The sequence below is a fragment of the Dipodomys spectabilis genome, unplaced genomic scaffold, assembly GCF_019054845.1.
Source record: "Dipodomys spectabilis isolate Male_0828 unplaced genomic scaffold, ASM1905484v1 ptg000190l, whole genome shotgun sequence".
NCBI lineage: Eukaryota > Metazoa > Chordata > Mammalia > Rodentia > Heteromyidae > Dipodomys > Dipodomys spectabilis.
In genome coordinates this window covers 3887004-3911117 of record NW_024870867.1, presented here as the reverse complement: position 1 = coordinate 3911117, position 24114 = coordinate 3887004, and the positions used below count along the sequence as shown (strand labels likewise).

At 36.6% G+C, this 24114-nt stretch overlaps 1 protein-coding gene and 1 pseudogene across 1 annotated transcript in view; one reads left to right on the top strand and one right to left on the bottom strand.

Annotated features, from left to right (window-relative positions):
- LOC122121580 overlaps positions 1-24114 on the top strand; it is a 492767-nt pseudogene that overhangs the window by 169107 nt on the left and 299546 nt on the right.
- Positions 15356-24114, bottom strand: part of Ahr (aryl hydrocarbon receptor) — a 40734-nt gene continuing 31975 nt past the window's right edge. The window contains exons 10-11 of the mRNA XM_042695797.1: positions 20512-21778; positions 15356-16228 (exon numbers count right to left, since the gene is read on the bottom strand). Of these exons, the coding sequence (XP_042551731.1) occupies positions 16085-16228; positions 20512-21778 (1411 nt within the window). The 3' untranslated portion in view covers positions 15356-16084. The remainder of the gene's footprint in view (positions 16229-20511; positions 21779-24114) is intronic.

Genomic DNA, 24114 nt, shown 5'->3' with positions numbered 1-24114 from the left:
GTATTAAAAGACTAAATAGAGCATTCATTTTTGTAACATGTAATTTTAACTTAACATTCAAAAGTTAAGATATGTATACATCTTATTCTCAAGACTTCTTGCTTCAAAGTAGATTTTTCTAATTGAAAATCACCAATTACCTGTTCGATTGAAATTTTATCACAGAACTCTTCTCGTACTCTTAACTTACTCTGGATCAATATGGCAAAGTACTTGAGATATCATAAAAACACATATACTATATACAAGCATAAAATCAAAGCTGAGGTTTTTAAAGAGAAAGGGAAAATCAGTGGGAGAAAGCCAGTTTCATCCACTTCTGAGTTTAAGTTTAGTTTTCTAACGCCAAAGCCAAGACTCATTACAAGATTCATCACATGCATCTTAACATTTTAAAAGAAAGGCAAAAACTAGTTGTGCAGGCAGAGCACTGTTTTCCTGGACCCAGAAAAAAATCTGATTAAAAAAAAGCAAGTCAACTTGGTTGTTTGAAAATTCAAATATAGTTGAAAGACAGTACTTGAAAAACCCACAATAACCTACCCTAGCACCGTTTCAGCATGAGTTTGCAAAGTAACCTCGTGTTAGTCAGAGCTCAGTTTCCAGCACACCTTACCAGCAGTGGAGTTCATAGCTTCTGAGCAGTCGCCATACTGAAGATGAAATATCTGAAGCCGGGGTGAGGGTCGGCTGCAAACAGAGACCAGCCCTATGTTGTTCAGCTGCTTTCCAGTATTTTCTCAAGTTGTTCCGGTCTGTTCCACCGAGTCTCCTTAGCTCAGCCTTTTCAGATCTCTTTCCTTGTGCTTATTTTCCAAAGTTGAGTGTGTATTAGAATCACCTTTCAAAAGTAGTTTGGGGCTCCACTCACCACAGAGGTCCTGATTTTTCCACACTAAGGGATAGTAAAGGTCAAGCAAACACTTCTTAATTCTTTGTGGTATCCGAGGACTTGTAAAGTAGGTGTCCTGTCCTTAAATATACTCAGAGTTGGCATGATTATGAGATGGACATTCTTCTGAGGTTTCTGGACCTGGCTTCAGAGCTATTATGAGGATTCACATACTTGTAACACTTTACTATTTCAAAACTTTCAGGCTAACTTATTTATTGGGGAGTTGTTTCTTTGAGGATTTGTTGTTGGGAGATTTAATTTTTTGAGTTCCAGGTATATTTTAGATATGAGACCCTTGTCCATTATATGGCTAATGAAGATCTTTTCCCTATCTGTGGGCTTTCTATTGATCTTGCTGGCTATGTCCTTTGCCATGCAGAAGCTCTGCAGTTTCATCCAATCCCATTTGTCCAACCTTTCTTTGATTTGTTGTGTTTCTGGGTCTCTATTAAAAAAATTTCAGCCTGTGCCAAGGAGACCTAGGGTTTCTCCTATTCCATCCTGTACTGTTTTCAGAGTGTCTGCTTTGACTCTGAGGTCTTTGATCCATTTGGAGTTGATTCTGGTGCAGGGTGATATATAAGGATCTAGCTTTAGTTTTCTACAAGTGATTAACCAATTTTGCTAGCACCATTTACTGAAGAGGCTGTCTTTCTTCCATTCTATTTTTTTTGCTCCCTTATTGAAGATTAGGTGGCTATAGGTCTGTAGGTTCCTTTCTAGGTTTTCAATTCTATTCCATTGGGTCCTGAGGTATGTTCTTGTGCCAGTACCAAGCTGTTTTGATTACTATGGCTTTGTAGTAGAGTTTGAAATTTGGTATTGATATTCCTCCAGCACTGTTCTTTCTTTTAAGGATCGTTTTTGCTATTCGGGATCTTTTATTGTTCCATATGAATTTTTGGATTGCCTTGAAGAATAAGGCTGGAATTTTGATAGGTATCACATTGAATTTGTAGATAGCCTTGGGAAGTATTGCCATTTTCACGAGGTTGATCCTTCTTTTCCCTATCTTCCTTGCATTTTAAATTAGTGTCGAAGGGTCTTTTGGTTGGCATTGCTATGTAACAAACTACACCCACAACTTATGGCATAAAACACCCCAAATCCAATTTGCTTGCAGATGCTGCAGGTCAGCCACTTGGAGGCAGAATGGGTCTGGTTTACCTCTGCTCCATAATGCAGGAACATAAGGGTAAGAAGGCTCCAGCAGCTGCCCGTGATTTGCACTACAGTGGGCAGGACTCACTTGAAGGCTTTTCTAGGTCCATTCCTGGCACCTGGGCTGCAATGCATTTGAAGGCTTCCTGAAGCTGGGACTGGCTTCTTCCTTCCATCTTCTTGGCTTGAGGATAGACATTTCCAAGGCTGCTTGGGGCTTGAAGTGTGGAAGTTCATTGTATCTAACATTCTTGGTCTCTCTGGCTTCCAGCCCCTTTCTGGCTTCATCTTCTACAGGTATTTTTCATCACTTCTGCTAACTCAATTGGTTCAAATTGAATCTACTTGAGGGGGGGGAAACAACTCCTAAGTGCTAGTAAGATTCAAGGATAGAATCCATCTCTATGTCTCACTCAAAAACACAATTGCCTATCTTTTAAAAATTCATGTGATACAGGGCCTTGCACTTGCTAAGCAAGAACTCTATTCCTTTTTGCTTTTGTTTTTGTTTTAGTAGTTTTTTATTTTCTTTGAGTTGTCTTAGACTGAAATACTCACCTCATAGTTCCAGACTTTCAGATAGGAAAATGGTCCTGAATTATTGGAGTGGATCTGATATAATCAAACATTAATGTCCTTACAAGTGTAGAGTCTGAAATGAGAGTCACAATAGCCAGAAGCAATTTGTGGGAATCACATGAGGAAGGGTGATGAGCCACAGAATGCAGGCTACTTTAGAAACTTACAAAGGCAAGATTCACATTTCCTACAAGGAACTAGTCTGACCAACATTTCCTTTAGCCCATGAGACTGATGGTGTGTATTGGAACTCCAGAACTAAATATTTGAATCCACAATGTTTATGGAAATTTATAAAAGTAGCAATAAGAAATTAATCACAACAGACATCATTCAAAACATACAACTGTACAATCCATTTGATTAGTCTGATACCAGTGTTAACATTTGTTTTCTATACTTAGGTCAACATAAGGTCTACCTTTGGCATGGATTTTGCCAATGACAGGAAAAAGTGGCCATCTTTGAGAAAATTACTCAGTAAAAATCGAAATTAAAAATCAGATATAGAAGGCCAGTCACTTTACTAAAAGATATGTTGTTTATTAAAAGCTTGAAATTTAAAAGTCCTGGAACCACACCAAAATATTTCAGAAGTGATTCAACTACCAAAATTGCAAATTGCTTCCAAATTTTGAGAGCACATCTGTTTTGTAATCAATCAAATAAGGAAGTAAGTCATGAATCTGAACACTCCAAATTCATTCAAGCAATGACTTGTTGAAGCACAAATCTCTAAAACAAGCTTGTATCATGCTTCAAATTTCCCTCATTAATGCTCAAATGTATTGAGCTGTTACAAAAATAAAATATAGGTTGTGTGGAGCTATCTGGAATAGCACAGTGTATCTAGCATATATTAGGTGTGCAGAAAATATTAGCTATGTGAATAAAAAGGGTAGTGGTGGCTGCAGAGCCACAGCTCATGTTTATGGGAAGGCAGTGAATGTTATGTTATGCTTAGCCTAGAGCTGAGAGAGAACAGCTTTTTCCTTTCAGTAGGAGTAGGGGGCCAGAGTCCCTTGGCTTTGGCCTTGTGCCAGAGCCTCTAATAAAATGAACGCCCATAAATAGCTATGTCTACCAGACAGTCCTCTCATCCCACTGTCTTAGTGATGCTAGAGGATCTGTGAACTTAATGCATAGGTTTTACTTCAGGCTTCTCTTAAAGTGTGATAACAAACCTAAATGGTAGACCACTTTGGCTCAATACTTAGATAAATGCCTGAGTAAGTGTTTTCCCTCTCTACTTGTTTTTTTTTCAATTCAATAATAATAGAATGGTTTCACTAATAATTCAGTGACAAAAATCTCAAAATCATATGGAATATATTGTAAGCTTGTGGTAATCAACTATCAAAACAGCTGTTCTAGTATTCACCTAGCTGAAAGGTATGTGGGGATAGGAAGCTTATCTTGGAGTGATTGCTGCAAACTTCCCTTTTACATAAAGACTGAAGACACCTCGCCACCCAGCAGGATGTTTCAGGACCCCAGAAGCTGTCAGAGGCTGCATACAACTCTGCTCTCATCTTTTCTAGGTTTTCATTGATGACAACGGACAGGAATATTGGTTCCCTCCTACTGTGCACCACATTTGCACTCAAGCTAGACATGAATCTAGCATTTTTGCTTAACTGATGGAGATGCATTTAAAATGGAACATTGATAGTAGCCTATAATTCAATATGTTAACAGGAAGATTTGTCCTCAATATGATTTTCTAACCTAAACTTGGTATGTGACCGCCAAATGTAGGAGGGCTCTAACTTCCTTTTCTATTATTGGCAACATAGTGCAAATCATTTTTAAAACAGTGGTTCTCAACTGGGTATATATTTTTTGCATCCCAAAGGACATGTGGCAGTGTTAGGAGACATTTATGGCTGTCACATTGGGGGCTGTAATGATGCTAGAATTAAGCAAGTAGAGATTACAGACTGCCTCAAATAGCAACAAAAGACAATACTACTAAGGTTGACAGCCATAAAGGAGTGTACACAAGCGCTGGCAATGAGTAGAAGCTAGCAGTTGTATTCCCTGGAAATATTTTGCTAGTTGCCTCCCTGCAATTTTGCAATATTGAGTATTACTTAAGAGGAAGCAAAGCATGCTCCCACTGGCAGAGTAGGAGACCCAGATGTGAACTTACCCATGGTAGGTTGCTCTGCCAAGGATGCTCAGGAGCATAACTCATGCATTTAACACAAATAGAAGGAGACATTTAAATGATTCTTCTTCTTAGTTTTATTTTGTTTCTGAAATAAGTAGTCTCAAGAAATCGTATTCCCCCAGGGCAGAGCAAAAGAGTTCTCTGATGAAAACTGCCCACTCTATCAGGAAATAATTAATTCACAGTGGAAAGTCCTTAATACTTTGTTGCTGAAGGCTCCTGCCCACAGACTAGGAGGGTGTTGCCTCCAAATGCTTAGTATTCAAAGTGAAGGGCAGCAGTTGTGGCATCACATTGAAGATTGGTTGAAATGCAGATTCCCAGGCCCTGCCCTGAACTACTGAGTCAGAATCTTCATGGTAACAAGATCCTACATGGATTCCTATGCATGCAAACAATCAGAAGTATTGCTGTTTTTTTTTTTTATTCCATGCTATTAAGGTGTTGCTTTTTGAGGCTATGCACAAAGTGTATTTTGCTCTTCTCAACATAAGAGGATTTGTGATAGCCAACTATGTTTCTTTGAGGGAATTAATTGGCCCATTAATCTTCAATATCTCATTTGTGAAAATAAGGACACTATACCAGAGAGCCCTAAGTTCTCTGTGATTTTTTCACAAATATGCTGTAAATACAATCCATAGGACTGAGTTTGCCTGCTGGGTATAAATGTGAGAAGAGGGTCTCTGGCCAGTATGTATCCTATGTGTTAACAGTCTCAGAATTCTTATGCAACTCTACCTCCAATATCGAAACTGAGTCTACAGAAAGGGCATGCCTCTTGGTTGGCACGTAGGCCTTTCTTTGCATTGGTATTCTTTGTCTTCCTAATTTCAGGAACACTGTGTATAAATGAACCCACTACTAAGAACCAGTCTTACCAGGATAATGCTGGTGCCTATGCCATGCCCACTTGGCTACTAGTCACTTGAGCCTGGAATTTGAGATTACACAGCCACCTTCTAAGCAGCATCAACTGAAAATGGACAGATTTGGGTATATGTGGGGGATTGGGGTGGAGAAGTCTCAGAGCACAGCTTACAGGACTGAAAAAAGGATCTGTAGTTTAGTTTCTACCTTTGGGAAGCAGTTGGGAAGGTAACGGTACTGTTACTTCTTTTTGGAGATTTAAGAGTTTACTTAGCTTTGTGGTGTTGATTATTTCACAAAGGGCATACAACCCAAACATCATACAGTGAACTTTAAATGCATATATTTGCCAATTATACCTAAATAAAGCAAAACATAAGTGGATTAACCTATATGTGGGGATACAAAAGTACTGAATTATATGGCTCAATATTTGGTTGATTAACATTTCTGTAAAAAAAAATATTCAAGAGGCCCAGCACTAGGATTACTCCTGTAATCCTAGCTACTCGGGAGGCTGAGATCTGAAGATTGCAGTTTGAAACCACAAGGGAAAGAAAGGCATTAGACTCTAATTACCCACCAAAAAAGCCAGAAGTGGAGCTGTGACTCAGAGTGGTCAAGCATTAGCCTTGAGCAAAAATGATATGGGACCTAGCCTAGAGTTCAAGGCCCAGGACTGGTATACACACACACACACACACACACACACACACACACACACACACACACAAACACAGATAGATCAATCAACAGATAGGATAGATAATGCAGATATCTCTCTCTAGAAAGATAGATATAGATATATATGAGAGAGAAAAAGTACAAAAATTGTAACTGCAAGCCAAATAACAGAAGCCTTTGAAGTTCCTAAGGACCCTCAAAGTGATTATTATTTTTAAAAGAATAATTAAAGGAGTAAAATTTATTTCTACCATTTATGAAAGAATGGGGAAAGTAAAGCTTATTATTATGTATGTATACCCAATGAAACCACTTTGTGATCAAGAATGAAGCATTTCTACATTTCCCAGATCAAGTTAGAACTGAACTCAGTTGTCAGCTTCCACAGAGTATAAACATCCAGAGTTAACTTCTGCACTCGAGGTCTTCCATAAACTCAGAGGATGTGAACCTTGTGTCTCTAGCAGGTAGTGAGATGGGAGGTCTGGAAGGGCATCCTGACTAAAGACTACTGCAGAGCCAGAGCAGCTCATCATGTCTGGCTCAGGCATACATTCCTGGCTGGCAGGCATCCTCCTGCCAGACCAGCATGGCCCTAGGAAGGTGATTTCACCCGATGGTAGATGGTAGACAAGGCAGCTTGTACCATTCACAACAATCTTGGCTTATGTTCATGCATATCAACACTCAGTGGTTCTTAAGTGAAGCATTTGAAGGGAATTGAAGGATCCAGTTCCTACAGTATGTGTACTGAAAAAGCAGAAACAAATCCATCTACCAGACTTTGTCTACATGTATTATAAATTGAACTGTGAATGTTAACAATCTTCCATGTTAAGCTATACTCTCTAGTACGATCACTTCAAGTTAGGGTTGGAATCAAAGTAATTTCTTTTCATTGCATTTTTTAAAATGTCTTCCAAATCATTTAAAAAATGGGTAGTGGGCTGAGGGGATTTTGATAAGAACACTACATAATATAGCATGAAGAAAATTAAGTGTGAATATAAAGTAGAAAAAATAAAGTCAGAGGTTAATGCCAATTAGGGAGAGATGAAAATAAAGCACAGTTTTGCAGGCTGAAGTTATAACCGGATCTGGTTTTAACTTCCTGGGGTTCAAAATTAGAAGTGAGAGCCTTTAACTCCCATTTCCTGCATGGAAATGAACAGGGGAGTAGGAAATGTTTCTTTTTTTTTTCTGAATTTTACACTGTTATAGTAAAGAAAATCCTTGTTTAAAAAAGTAGCCATTTACAGTGTGATAAGAATGTTATTTTCATAGTTCTACCAATAACAATAAAAGCACATGGGCCTTTTCTAAGGGGTTTAAATAGCATCCCTACTGAAAATACAGTCCTCAATGAACGTAAGATTAAAAACAACATAAATACTATTCAAATTCTTTCCAAAGATGGCCAAATTAGCTTATCACAGTTGAACTACATAGTTTTCTGAGTGTTTTTGTGTGCATATATATATATATATATATATATATATATATCTCACACACAGATATAGATATATAGAGATATAGAGATAGATAGATAGATAAGTCTATATACATATATATATATATAGTGTCAGTCCTGGGACTTGAACTGAAGACTTGGGCACTGTCCCTGAATATAGCTCCACTCCTGGCTTTTTGATGGTAAATTTGAGATAAGAATCACACAGCAGGAGAGAGGAGTTGAGGAGGTGGGGAGGGAAGGGATGGTAGGGGAAAAACAAAGGAGGAGGTAACAATGCTCGATTGGAAATGTACTCATTACCTTACTCATGTAACTAACCCCTCTGTGCAGTATTTTTACAATAAAAAAAAAATAGGGAAAACAAAGAGTCTCACAGCCTGTCCTGCCCGGGCTGGTTTGAACCAGGGTACTAACATTTCAGCTTCCTGAATCGCTATGGTTACAGGCATAAGTCAGTGGTGTCTGGTCAAAAATAAATTTTCAGAATATATTTATAAATGATACAGAGAAGTATTCACATAGTGAATATTTCAGGTATGTATATAACACTGATGTCTTCTAGGAAGTGGAAGGCTGGATTGGCCTGGGTCATGGAGTGGAAATATGTTCAAACTCTTAAGAACAGATAAGTTTAATATGGGTACATGCTTCACATGGTTATGACAGGATAAAGTAAAATACAGACTCAGCCATAAATACAAGAAAAGAATCAGGAATCTTTTACCACAGATGAGATTTTCCTTAAAGCATTTTCCTTGGAAGACTAGCATCATGTAATGAGCTCTGAGAATCGTTCTCATGTCAAGTATAGAAAATACTGCATACCAATTCTTTTGGAAAATTACAATGTACATTAACACACTAAAGCTCTTTAGTCAAGGAATCCGATTAGCTTTTCTTTGCCCAGTGTTTCCCAAACTTGTTTGATCATCAGATCTGCATGTTGACATCTTATGTGACTAACGTTCTATAAAACACACATTAAAATCTGTAGATTTTTTTCTGCAGATATTCAATGAGCTATCAAGATTTTTTTTTTTTTTTTGGGGGGGGGGTCTGGTTGTGGGGCCTGAACTCTGGGCTGGTCACTGTCCCTCAGCTCTTCAGCTCAAGGCTAGCACTCTACCACTTGAGCCACAGCGCCACTTTCGGCTTTTTTCTTTTTGCTTATGTGGTGCTAAGGAATCGAACCCAGGGCCTCAAGCATGCAAGGCAAGCACTCGACCACTGAGCCACCTTCCCGGCCCCAGCTATCAAGATTTTGTGTTAGAAGGATTGGGACTGGGGGGGGGAGGGGGGAGGCTGGGAAGGGAGGTGAAGGGTAAACAAAGGAGGAGGCTGCAATGCTTGGTAAGAAATGTATGCATTATCCTGCCCATGTAATTGTAACCCCTCTGTACAGTATGTTCACAAATAAAATAAAATAAATTAAAAAAAAAAGATATGTACTCATTACCTTGCCCATGTAATTGTAACCCCTCTGTACGGTATTTTCACAATAATAATAAAAAAGAATATGTTTATAAAGATAAGAAAGTTATTTTTGATAAAGAATTACGTTAAAAAAAGATTTTTTTAAAATAATCACTGAATATTATCATGAAGGATGCTATGAAAAGGCAGGAAGTAGACATTAACTCAAAGCAGAATAGAATTTTGCCTCAAACACATGTAAAATGGAAAAAGGTTTCCTCAATGCCACAAAAGACTAGTGAAAATTTATTCACTGAATGGCTAATACACAAGTAAAAAAATAAATTTTGTGAATGGCCTTTATGAAGAGGTATGTATTTTCTTTTCTAGAAAAGATAGAATTCTGGAAAGAGCAAAGAACAATCCTGAACACCCTCAGTGGTAAATTTCTTTCTCATTTGAATAAGAGAGAACCCTGAAAGATTAGTCAGATGGCTAAATCATTCTAAAATCTGGCTGTAATAACTTACTGTGCTTGTAGAACTTTAGTTAGACCAAGCATTACTTATTTTACATTTTATCCCTAGGAATAATTCCTCAATAGATCTTATCTGACATTGACTTATAGTCTAACATCTGAACTTCAAGAACAAAGTGTAAAGGCTTGATACTTGCATTTAACCAGTGGTTCCATTTTCAGTTTCTTACCATGAACTTACCCCTATCGAAATTTGATGTACTTTAAATTTCTAAAATTTTACTATTAGCATAAATTAACTGTAAAAGGGAGTTTTATTTTGGCATGTTCACATATACTTACAATGCATCAGTCTCACCCCCCCCCCACTCTCCCTCATTCTCCCTCTTCTTTCCAAACTAATCTCAACAAGGTTAATTGTTCCAGTTCACATATGAATGTAAACTATTTCAACTATATTCATCCTGTCTGCTGCCTTCCTGCCTCTAACTAGTACCCATACTATGGAAAGGATCTGTTTTACATTCCTGTTATTCATTTTCTAAAGTGTATGTTAATTGTGCATCTACAGTACTTTAATCACAATGACACTCTCTCCCTCTTACACACACACACACACACACACACACACACACACACACACACACACGCAGAGTCTCAGTTACCCAATCTTCTGAAAATAGTAAACGAAAAATTCCAGAAATATAAACTCAGTCTTGATTTAATGTTTATAGCCCTAAATGATAATGCCCTGATACAGGATATATGTATAAGATATATATCCTATAGGTTATACATGATACAACCTATACCAGGGCAATATATATAGGTACCCATAAATATTTTTGGCGAAGCACTTTTGTTGCATAGCTCTAAAATGACCCTCCCAAATAGCTTTAAAAATGTTTAATGCAGAAAATCTATTTCAAGGAAGGTAAGTGACACTGCTTGTGTAATGTAATCCACGGCATGTAGCCATGTTTTCTTCTAGGAACAGAGCCAATTTGCATCATTATTTGGAGACCAGACACTTTATTAGGACCTTTCTCCAGAAACATGTGTGAAGATCTGAGCAATCCATTTCCTGGCAGCTGACATGAGATAACACACTGGACAAGCAAGGCTTGTGTGCTCTTCTGCACACTGTGTAGTGAGACAAGGCTGGGGCCCATCAGGGACCAACATCTGTCTTGTAAAGTTGAGGAGGCTCTTTTGGAGATCAAGAGGCATGTGAGGATGGAGAGGGGACGGACAGGAAACATTGCCAAAACTTTCCAGTCCTCCCCTGTATAATGGTGAAGCTGTGCTATCCAAAGAGAGTACAGACAATAGGTTTTCATTTGTTTCTCTAGAAATTAAGATGTTTTCTTTCAACACATCCTTTGTCTTCTAAAAGATCTTTAATCATTAGTTTTTGTATGACTGTTGTAACAAATCATTACAAATTTTTGGTTTAAATATAACTCAGGATAACCTTTGCTTAGCTTTTCTTCCTGAAACAAAATTCCTGAGACAGTGAAGAAAAATGGTTAACTATAGTTTTAGAGATTTTAGTCCATAGTTTCTTGGTCCTGGTATGACAGGAGGTCTGGTCACTTTATGGTGGCAAGCAAGCAGAGAACAGGTCTGTTTCCAGTATCTCCTTCAAGGGCATTTCTCTGAGGAACCAACTTCCTATCAAAAGTCCATCTCTAAAAGTTCAAAGTTCTATCACCTACATACCACCACCAAAGAATGGTAACCAAACTTTCAACACAAGAGTCTGGAGAGATATTTAGGAACCCAACCAATTCATCTCCCAATCTGAAGACCTATATTAGAATTTAACAACATCTGAAAACTCTCCATTGAGGCCTAAATGAACATATTCATAAGTTCTGGGCATTCAAATATAAACATCCTTTGCAGGCCATTATTCTACCTACTACAGCCATCATGGTGACTTTAATTATTTCCTTAAAGCATAGCTTACTCACTTTTAAAGCTGGAAGATATAATTCATGAGAATATAGTGAGCTCATACAATAGCATGAAGTAAGCAATAGGTGAATGGCAAAAAGAACAAAAGCATTGTTAGTGGCAGCTGGCAGGACTACTCTTAATTAGCAGTTGCAACTGTCTCCACTATAACCTGAGCTCAGCTGTATTTCCTCTTTATACTTTGTTTTCTTATCTCTAAAGATATAAATTTAAATTTTCCTCATCAATTGCTGACTTTCAGTTTCTGTACTCCCTTACTTGGAAGAAAGTCACTGAAACTTACCTTTCAAGAATGTGGGAGAACTAAACTCCTGCATTAAGCCATGTGGTAGCTACCAATATTCAGGACTCCCAAAAGGAAGATTTGCCTTTTCTCCCCCATTTGTTTATTAAACTATTAGCTTCTATTGAGATAGGGATATTGGTATTTTATTTTTTGGATTATAACCCAATGGCATCTGTATTGATTTGGTTGCCCAAACTATGCAGTTTTTTGACCTGGGGGAACCAAGTATCTTACATAATTCACTGAAACCTCCAAGAATATACTGGAATCAATATGAAGTATTAATACTTTGTAAAATCCCAAACTAAAGCTCAGAGAAAGAAACCTTCCAAATGACCCTTAGCTGCATATGGTGAAGTGGGAATTTATAGATAGTACTCTTAAGAGTTTAATCAATAGGAATAGCACAGTATAACAGAATGGTAGAAAACAAAACCAGATTTTGGAAGAGCTATTTTTTTCAGGATGGAGATCTGTACATAGTGAAGTTTCCAGAGAAGCTATCTGTATAAGAATGGGAAAGAAAGTGTTCAACTTTAGAATTCAGGAATTTCTCCTCTTCACACATTAGAGATAAGCTAACGGGACCAAGAAAAGTGGTATTGTGAAAATGAAGTTACAAAGGACAGGGAGGGCCCTCAGTTTTTATTGGTAAAACTGGAAGCAGTCATCTTCTCAGTGAGTAACTGGCACTATCACTCAGGTAGCCATCACCCACAGGCCAGTGTTTGACAGGTCTGGTGAGAGGGAGAAAAGCTGGAGTCATTCATGGTGATGGAAATCATTGGACCGCATACCCAGGAATAATAAATTCCAGTTATGCATTGCCTGACAAGAAATGTGAGGCAAACATCAGAGTACTTCATCCAAAGCTAGGGGATATGGCCCCCCTCACACTCTTCTGGTACTGACACTCTTCTGTGTGCAGACTGCTGTTGACGGAAATGTCACTATGTGGTGAATGATAGTTAAAATCAAGTATTTTTAGGTAATTCGTAGTGTGTGAGACTCCATCTCTAAAATTATCCTGCAAAAAACAAGGCTAGAGGTGTGGATTCAGTAGTACAGTGCTAGCCAAACAAGCAAACTGAGATATTTTGAGGTCCTGAGTTCAAATCCCAGTAACTGCCAAAAAAAAGTTTTGTGAATTACTGATTCAACATACAGATACTGTTCCTTGTCTTCATCTAACATGGTTATAATGCTACGTACTTCCATTTCTTTCCTTAATGTGGACCAGAAAGAGAAAAATGACAATATTCAAACTTTGTGATTATTTTATTACATATATATTATTGCATACAATTTTGGTAAGTAAGGATACTATAAATCATATTTTATATAAAAATTATGCATAGCATATATAAGCAGTAACATTTTGAAGGACAGAAGAAAAACTATGAAAACAGTCACCTAAAATTTATTAACACTGAAAAATGCTAGTTTGTGCACAGGAATGATTGAAAGCTTGATGGTACAACAGAACACTGGTTCATCTGCAGATACTGTAGGAACAACCTAGTTTGAGAAAAGTTCATATCTGTCCACATCTTTAGGTGCACACATTACCAAAAAATAAATCAGTCAATAGAGCAGTATTCTAAATATTCTTTCTCTGGCACTTAGCCAGAGAATACAGACAAGAGTGTATTTGGTTTAATGTGATTTTATTATTTGGATATTTTACTTGTTTTATACAAATAAAAATATCATATTGATTTTAAAACCTTTGAATTTTGGAAGTATATAATCAATTGTCATCATATTCACAATTTTAGAAGATTTTTTTTTTTTTTAGTGGTAATGGGGCTTGAACTCTGGACCTGAGAGCTGTCCCTTGGCTCTTCATCTCAAGCCTAGGGCTCTACCACTTGAGCCATGGTGCCACTTCTGGCTTTCTGGTGGTTTATTGGAGATAAAAGTCTTTTCCTGCCTGGGCTGGCTTTGAACCATGATCCTCAGATCTCAGCCTCCTGAGTAGTTAGGATTATAGGCGTGAGCCATCAGCGCCCAGCTAGAAGATTATTTTTTAATAAAACAATTTACCCAATAACATGTGGAAGAGAATATCAAAAATGGTTTACAAAAAGTTTTAATGAGATATTTAAATGTAAAAATAGAACATCAATCTAGACTACTAGTCTAAATACTTAGCGATAAACTCATACTAAGGACAAATTATGAAATGTTTTAGATATATTTTTTCAACACTTAATCCTAAAATTCAAAATTTTAATTGAAAATGCAAAAAACCTGATATTTTATATGAAGCTGTTTTTATACACAATATATTTTAAAATGGAACATATTAGCTGGGCACTGGTGGCTAATGTCTATAATCCTAGCTACTTAGGAAGCTGAGATGTAAGGACTGTGGTTCAAAGCCAGCCCAAACAGAAATGTCCATGAGATTCTAATCTTCACTTAACCACCAAAAAACCAGAAGTGGAGCTGCAAAGTGGGAGAGTGCTAGCCTTGAGCAAAAAAATCTCAGGGACAGTGCTCAGGCCCTGAGTTCAAGCCTCAGGACCAGCACACAAAATATATATACAATATGTATATATGTACATTTTAATACTACATCTTAGTGTAGGTTTCTATGAAAATTTTAAACTATATACATAAAACCTGTGTAGGCTCTTCAGAGGCTATACTGAAGTAAAACAATGGCCAACAGTGGCATTTTCCTTTATTTATTTGAAGACAATAAATTTGACAGGTGATTTGCCTTATTGGAAATAAAGGTCATTATATCATAAAAAGAATTTAATGTGTAAAGGTACACATATTAACTGAAAATAGTTCATTATCTAATTTCATAAGAAGACACAGTGTTAAAAATATATAAAACTCAAAATTATTATGTGCATGTATAAGTATGGCCCAAACATCGTACACATAATTTTGTTCTGTATGTCTATACAGTGTACCACCATTTCATTCCTTACCATCCTTTGCTCCAAACATTACTATCTTCAATTCTAACACTCCCCAAATAGGAGAAAAACAAAGTTTCCACTGCTTTAAAAAGTGAAATTCATAAAGTCAATACATTAAAAAGGTTTATAGATCCAAGATAGTTTTTAAATTTATACACATTGAAGTGCTTTAACTAAAAGCTGCACATAAATCCACTTCTCTTCATTGCAATGTCATACATAAACACAGCTCATTTGACTAGAGATTTTTTACATTGCAAAATATTCCTATTCTTGTGGATATTGCAAGAATGATTTTTTTTAAAGATTTAGATAGACTTCAGAAAAATCTACCTTTTTCTTCCAAAGAAAAAAACACTGTTGAAATTTAAGTGCTACGATCCTAATATTTATGCAATAATTTTAAGGTAATTTTTGGAAAGAGAATTGTCCAACATAAGGCACGTAGCAACATTTAAAGTCTAAAAGCAACTATTGTACATAATAAATAATTATCTTTTCAAATCACTATTTTGCCTTACCTAAAGAAAATGGGTGAGTAGTGCAGTTAAAACATGCCTAGAATAAAAATGATTCGATGGAGGAAATACAAGTAATATTTGTGTGCAAAAGGATGTTAATATATAAAGGGAGAATATTTAATATAAAATACACATCCTACAGAGCTACAGGTAAGAAGGTGAGGCACTTAGACTGATAGTGCAGGAAGGTATTGAGATTACCATTTTACAAAAGCACCAAACCATTAATTTCCACACTTAGGTAACAGCTAAGAATTTAGGTAAGTATGTAAGTTTTACAACTGTATTTGGTATAATGAGAATTCAAAATCAAAACTCAAAGTACTTCATTTTTATTCTGACAGCAGTAAGTCACATCAAGTCTTCTGAGAGAGTGGAAGATAATGAATGCACTTGGTGACTCCTGTGGTGCTGGCTGAGTAATATGAACTCAGAAGGCATCTTTACACAGATGTGTGCTTCTATTTCAAAGATTACCGTGTATAAAATGGACATTTAACTCAGGTTCTACAAACAAATATTAAAATTTGGTTTGGAAGAACAGTGCTGATATGTCCAACAATAGCATTACTTTTGTGATCCACCACAAACTAATTTGATACAAAAGTGAAGACGAAAATCAGGTTTGGAGTTAGAGGAATCTGCTGGAAGTTAGGTGAGGGAAAGGTTTGGCATCTGATGGATGAGTAAGGGGCTGAAGATGAGGGGCAGTCTGCATGTGACTCATGTTATTTAAGTCAGCTGGGAATGTTTCATTTACTCCTCCAGTCTGAAACTAGAAAACAGAAATAGCAATGCAATTTATTAGGACAGGTCTTCCAAATTTCTTATACCATTAAATAATGTGTGAACATATATATTTAAAAACTATCCCTGCAAGTTATGTCTCGAATTCCTTTACTGTTAATTACTTTTAAATCTTTCAGTAAGTGAAGACATACTGTATTAGTTCCATTTTGAAACTTTTTCCTTTTTCCATTCATTTGCAAAACAGTTTTGAAAACACAGTTGAATTATACACTTGTCTCGCTTGAGACTGCCTTTGTGTTGGATAAAGTTTAAGGATCTAAGGTAGCAGTGAAAATCATGATAAATAGTCTCTGACCTACTAGGTTTGCTTTGACCAGTCAAATCCCTGATATCAAATATCTTTACTATCTGGTATCAATGGACTGATTATAGTCAGGGCTACTACACTGGACTCTTAATGACCTCCCCAAAGAGCAAGTTCCGATTTTCTAATGATGTCTTGATTTTCCAAAAGGAATATTAATATTTCTTTATCAAACTTTACATTTATTTATAAGATATTTTTAATTACTGAATATCACTAAAAGCAATGCCCATGTGATTCAAGTTACAATACCAAAATTCTCGTCTTCTTAAACTGAAGTGGAGATGTATAGTTCTGTAGTACTTTACACTGTAATATATAGTTAGTGAAAGTTGTAGAAACTTTCAGATTAAAATCACATCTTTATTTGTGTCAAATAAAATTTACTTTTCTAAAGCCCATATAACATTAAGCTTCACTAATCAAAACACTGGTTACTTAAGAGCCCTTAAATATATACTAAAATATTCAATAATAACAGAATCTGTATCTCCTATAAGTGCCAGCTCTGTTAGGCATTCAGAAAGAAAAGACTGGGCTTAAGTGCATTTTCTCCTCACTTATCACTCACAGCACAGAGCACATCAGTCAGAGTATACCCTACAGAACTACATTCATGCTGTAGCTCTTGTAGCCCCATGAAGAAAAGGCAAAATGAAACCAGTTAAATTAACTGTACATTTTATTAAACCTAATAAAGGCAAAATAATTTCAACATGAAATTATTTTCTTAAATTTCAGTGTTTTGTCATTCCTTTTTCAAGTTAAGTCGGAAACTGTGGTTTGTATTTCACACTTTCAGCACATGTCAATATGGACCATAGAATAACTCATCAGTCAAATGTAACAGTGGTTATCCAGAGAATATGTATGGCCACAGCGATGTTCTTTTATTATGCACAAAGAAGCAAAGAAAGAAGAGCACGGTGGTACACTGTAAAACTCATGTGGCCCTGTTAAAGCTAATTTTATGTAATAAACTTCTGTATGATTTACTCGAGTAAAGTTTAGTGAGGTAGGGTACAATTCAATTCAATTGTACTGACTACTCTGAACTCAAGGTCTTGTACTTGCTTGACTGACTTGCTTGCCTGATGCTCTACCATTTGACTCCTATTCTCCAACCCTGCTTTTTGCTCATTATTTTGGAAATCAAGAGTCTCATGAACTTTTCTTCCCAGCTATCTTCAAATAGAATACCTCCTGAGTAGTTATGTGTCTGGCATACTTTTTATCCTTTTTAACTGGTAAAATAATTGTTATATTAATGGTTTACAATATACAAGATATGTTATGACCATTAATTAGCATACATGTTATCTTGAACAATTATCACTTATTGTGTTTCAAGAAAACCTCTGAAATATTTTCTTCTAGCTATAGTCACTCTACTATGCTACAGAACAAACTTATTACTGTTATATATTTGTACTAAGAACCTCTATCTTTCCTTCTAGCCTCTGGTAACTTTCATTATACCGTTTACACATCTGAGTGAGCTTAGATAGTATTTGCCTCTGTGTCTGGTTAATTTCATTTTAAAAAATAGCCTACTGTTTCATCTATGTTGGCACCAATGTCAGGGTTTCATCACCTTTTATGACTAATATTCCACTATATAGAATAATATTCTTCTCTATCACATTGTCTTTATCCTGAATATTAAAATGTAATATAGTTGAAGGCTATCAGTAGATAAGGTAAAATTTTTACCATCATTTTGTTAATAAAGCTCATGTATCATCAGACAAGCCAAATTTCTGAGTCATAAAATACAAGGGATAAAGATTCAAGTTGTATTTTTAAATTACTACACTCAGACACTGTAAAGAGGTCAATGTACTAAATTTTAGTCAAGATCTTCAAGATCAAACTTAAGTATATTTTACAATGAACTAAGTTTTTTTTAATAACAGAAAGGCATCATTGTAAACATAATATTCCTACAGGCCATAGAGAGCAACTATTTGCATTATGTAAACTAATATAAACTATTTAAAAAATTTTAGATTTCACATTTACCTGTAGTAGAAGGGTTCTGATGATGCATTTATATAGCTGCAATATATATAACTGCAATTTTTATTCTTTTATTGTATATTTTTTATTGTAAAAATATTGTACAGAGGGGTTACAGTTACATGAGTAGGGTAATGAGTACATTTCGTAGTAAGCATTGTTACCTCCTCCTTTGTTTTCCCCCTACCATCACTTTCTTCCCCACCTCCCCCACTCCACCAGCCCCCTCCACCCCAACAATGTGAAGTTCGTTTTCAACATAGTGTCCTGTACATCTAATCGTCACAATGAGTCAACCTGTATCCCCATTTAAGCATTCCGCTATATCCCTTCCCCTCCCAAAAATACAACAATGTATTTACAAGATGCAGAACACCGGCATCAAATCCAGTGAAAATAGGGGTTATACCTTGGGGGAAGAACATACAAAAGAAACAAAAGAATCCCATAGTGCATTATAAGTACATTAAAAAGAAAAAAAACACTTGTGTCTCTGTCTTGGGGTATATTTTGCTTAACATTACATAACTGCAATGTACACAACTGCAATATCAAGTTACTTTTCAAGGAATGCCATAAAACCTAGCTACTTGGAAGATACTGTTTGGAAGGATTATGGTTTGAGGCCAGACAAAAAGTTAGCAAGACTTCATCTCAGCAAACAAGTTGGGCATGGTGGAATAAGTCTGTGATGATCACAGATATGTGGGGAGTCATAGGTAACTGAGGCTTGCACCAGACAAAAACACAGTCTTTACCTGAAGAATAACTAAAAGCAAAAAGGGCTGCAATTGTGGCTCAAGCAGTAGATCCCTTGCCTTACAAGGACAAGGTTCTGAGTTTAAATCTCAAGTAGTACTGAAAAACCAAGCAAGCAAGCAGAAAAAAACCTCTATCTTAAAGAATCAAATGAGGATAGAGCAAATAACATACAAGAATAGCCAGCAAATAATCAAGGGTCTGGGGATGGATCCTACAGATAATTCATGACACTGGCTTACTTTTTAGACTCTCCAGAAGAGCCAGAAAGGGTATCTCAGCTCTATTGCCATAGCAAAATGTCACAGGTTGGCATTTTCTGTGAGTTCTAGAGGCCAAGGATCCACACCCAGAACCAGCAGGGTGTGTGTGTGATAAGGACTCCTCCTGGAGTCATCTCACTGAGTACTCAAGACCTCTTCATTGTGTGCATGAGGGAGGGAGAGATGGAGGAGAGTAAGCAGAGAGACAGAGGGAGGGAGGGAATAGCATAAAAAAATAGCAAACCAAATGAATGGTTTGTTCTGTTTGTTGTTCTGTGCCAAGGATGAAACTAGGGACTCACGCTAGCTAGGCACATACTCGGTCACTAAATTGAACCTCATCCTGGTCCCTTCTTAAAAGAGCACTAACCCATCATGATGGCCTTACCCTGCTAATTACTCTCTCTCAGAAGTCCCACCTCCAAATAACATCACACTGGGGGTTATGGATTCAATGCAAGCGTTTAGGAGGCATAATCCAGTCCACAGCATATGGCTTCAAAGGAGACCTGAGCGATTTGATCCCATTCCGAACACAGGTGAAGAAATTACTTTGAAGAAATAATTTCTAAATATTCAGATCTATTTTGTAAACCTTGTATTTTTAAAAAGCTCTGTATTTGTAAAATAATCAAGAAAAACAACAAATCCTCTGTTAAAAACCAACTTCATGTAGTGATTTAGGTCATTTTACATATTCATGCTTCTATGACCATTGATTTCTTTCTCTTTCAAAGAGATACAGACATAAAAACAATCATAGATAGAATTACAAATGCCATCTCCACAAACCTTTCGGATAACAGAATAAAATAAGTCACAGGCATAAAAAATATCTCGTGTATATTTTTATAGGTGAGAGGAATCATAGAAAGATTGTCTTCAGCTCTATCAAACCCTTACCTTGTTCAAGAATGCCTGTGGGCCTGGGAAAGTTGGGTTGTATGGCATCTGCTCCATGTGGGTGTGTTGAGGGGCTGGCTGGCATTGATACATTGAATTGGTCCCAGCATAACATGTCTGGGGAGTTATGATGGTTGACTGGGAATTTATTCCAGGCTTTTGGTTTTCAGGAACTTGTAAACAAGTGACAAAATCTTCTAAATTAGAAGAAGGAGTAGGGTAGAGGGATGGTTCAAAGTTCTCCATGGGAAAGTCCAACTGTGTACACTTGGAATGTTGTGGTAAAACAGACTGATTACAGGAAATGAAGTTCTGTGTGTAAGGCATAGTGTCAATCTCAGATTTGTAGGGGAACTCTTGATGAGCCCCTTGTAAATCTGAAAAAACATTGCAGTGTTGTAGGTCTTGCTGAGGACAACTGAAGGGCATGGACTGATCAGAGTTCCAATTTGCAAACATGCCATTAACTTGCATATTCCTCATTTGCTGGCACAGTTGTTGCTGGGGCTCTACCACCACCTTCTTCTGCTGTTGAGGGTACTGGCATAGCTGCTGCTGCTGCTGCTGCTGCTGCTCTAACTGCAGGCGTTCCTGTAGCATACAACTTGAGTTCAGACCCACAGGCTGCTGTTCTTGGTAATCTGCACTCTGGAAGGAAGACTTATTTAAGGAATCTTGGACATAGGTTAGAATTTCATCTGTTAGGTCAATGTCTCTAAAGTCAACCTCACTAGAAAAGTCATTTCCGAAAAATTCTTCATTCTGCATCTGTTTGATATCTTCAAAATCAATGCCTAGGTTTTTCATAGTGTGGTATAATTCACTATTTTTATTATCTGGAAATAGCCCTGTGTGACCTCCAGAAAGCGTTGGGTTAATTTCCTGAGATTGTCCGATGTGCTCATGTTTCAGAATGGTAGCATTTTCCATTGGTGCAATACTGTTTTGCCAATTACCAAATTCACTCATAGAATCCTTAAAAACGCTTTCTAAAGGTGTTGTGTTTGAAGCAGGATAGAGGTAAATGGATTGATCCTGTTGCATCATGGAGCCCAGAAGGGAACTGGGATGGAGTGAATCCTTATTTAGAGTCGATTTGGTAGCACAGTCTCTTCCACTAGTGTTGCTGCTCTTAGTCCTTACTGGTAAGGGATCCATTACAGTAGGAAATGGACTGGTTAACTCATAGAGCATAGCTTCTCCGGTGGTAAACATAAAAGGCAGGGTCAAATTCCGTTTTTGTAAATGATCTCTTCCTTCTTCATCTCTAAAAGTATGTACAAGAATGTCTGCATGTATTAGTTTTAACATAAACATTTTTAACAAGATATAAAACATTTTAAAGTAAAATATACCAAAACTGAATTTGGCAGCACTGAACATGGACTTTTTCAGTTGAACAACTTTTTTAATTGTTCTCATTAACTGGCAGAAAATGTATTTAAATTATGTGGAATTTTCTTCCAAAACTTAGTATACTATTAAGTCTTTGCTTAGGACGCGTATGCCCCTAACCTGACCACCAACAGAAAAAAAATAATTTGTATGTATTCTAACTGTGACAACAAGCAGTCAGAATTTAGGAGCAGGGTAGAAGAGTCATGTCTAAATAAAACAATAATACATAGAAAACTCCAGAAATAGGAATTATGAAATTCAAAATGTTTTATAATTTCACAAATTCATAGATCCAGTTAACATATGAAGAAAACATTTTCAATATGGATTAGTATATTTATAACATGTGAGTATAAAATTTCATATCTGTCACAAGAACTCCAATGAGTCTGACAGGCAAACAAGTCAATAGAAAAAGGGGCAAACAGTATGAATTAGCAATTCTTAAAAGAAAAATGTCCTAGGAGATGTAAAGAAATGTCCTGTGCTTCCAGTAACTAATGGAACAAGCACACAAAGTATCCTCAAATACATAAATATGAACAACACAATGAACAAATTAGACCACTGATTCAGATATATGAAGAACATTGTATTTCTACCCAAGAGGACATGTATTATTTAGAAGAGCACATGGGATATTTTACCAACATTTGACTATATATCAGATAATAAAACAAGACGTAAAAGGATTTCAAAGGGCTAAAATCATTAAAAAGGACTGACAGCCTTTTAGAAAAAGACAATAGAATTAAGGTAAAAGTTAATCCCCAACAACAAGGGAAATCTATCAAAAGGCATAGCACTCTAAGAAATTAAAAATTAGAAAAAATACTTTCAATCAACAGTAAGAGATATATTAAGTATGAGGGTTTGTTAACTAAAATTGTAGAAAGTAAAACTGCAATGATTAAATTTACATTAAAAATTAGAAGTATGAAAAATAGCAAATTATCCTCAAATAAAAGAAGATATCAACAGACATAAATAAAATAGAAAATGGAAGTACAGTAGAAATTTTTTTTTAAGATGAAGCCAGAAGAAACTAATAACATTGCTAATCTTTTAGCAATACTGGAAGGAAACAAATCTGTTTTGATATAGAGGATATACCCTTCCACATATATACATATATGCACAATACTCACATATGCACATTCATACATTTATCATGTTAAGGGTCAGAAGATGCTAATTCTCCCCTACATTATCTATATTTCAATGTCATTCTATCAAATTTCAGTAATTTTGGGGGAAAAGTGACAAGATGAGCCAAAGCAATCTTGAAGGATAATAACAACAAAAACTAAATGAAATGTTGGCTCATGCCTATAAGCACCACTCAGGTGGGTAAGATCTGAGGATTTCAGTCCAAAGCCAGCCTGGGCAGGAAAGTCCATGAGATGGCCAATTAACCACTGAAAAAACAAAAGTGGAACTGTAGTGGTAGAGGGTGAGACTTAAGTGAAAAGCCTAGAACAATTCCCAGGCTCTGAGTTTAAGCCCCAGAACTGGCATTTAAAAAAAAAAAAAGAAGAGGAGAGGAGAGGAGAGGGGGAGGGGGAGGGGAGGGGAGGGGAGGGGAGAGGAGAGGAGGGGAGGGGAGAGGAGAGGAGAGGAGGGGGAGAGGGAGAGAGGGGAGAGAGGGGAGGGAGGGGGAGGGGAGGGAGGGAGGAGCTGGGCATGTGGCTTAGTGGGTAGAGTACTTGTTTAGCTCTCTGAGACTCTGAGTTCATTCCTTGGTACCACATTAAAAAAAATAAATAGAACAATTGTTTTTTAAAAAAAGAGAAAGGACAGAAAGCCAAACAAACAAAATGAAGAAAGCTAAACAAACAAAATGAAGACATTTATCCAATGTAACCAAAAGTAGTAACTATTTTAGAATAATGTATTGTCACAAAATAGACACCTAGGTCAACAGAGTCTGAAACAACACTACAGATAAAATCCTCTAATCAACATACAGTATAGTGACATAGCCTTTCAATAAATCCCATTTTTAGTAAATGTTACTGGTCAACTGATAAACCTAAAGGGAAAAAGTCTGTAGTGATCCTTCTTTAAAACACATACCAGAAACAATTCTCCAGAGTAGGAGAAGTATTTATGATGCAAAATTTGAGAGGATTCCTTCATTTGAAAGTATTCTTGCTGGGCACTGGTAGTGGCTCACACCCATAATCCTAGCTACTCAGGAGGCTA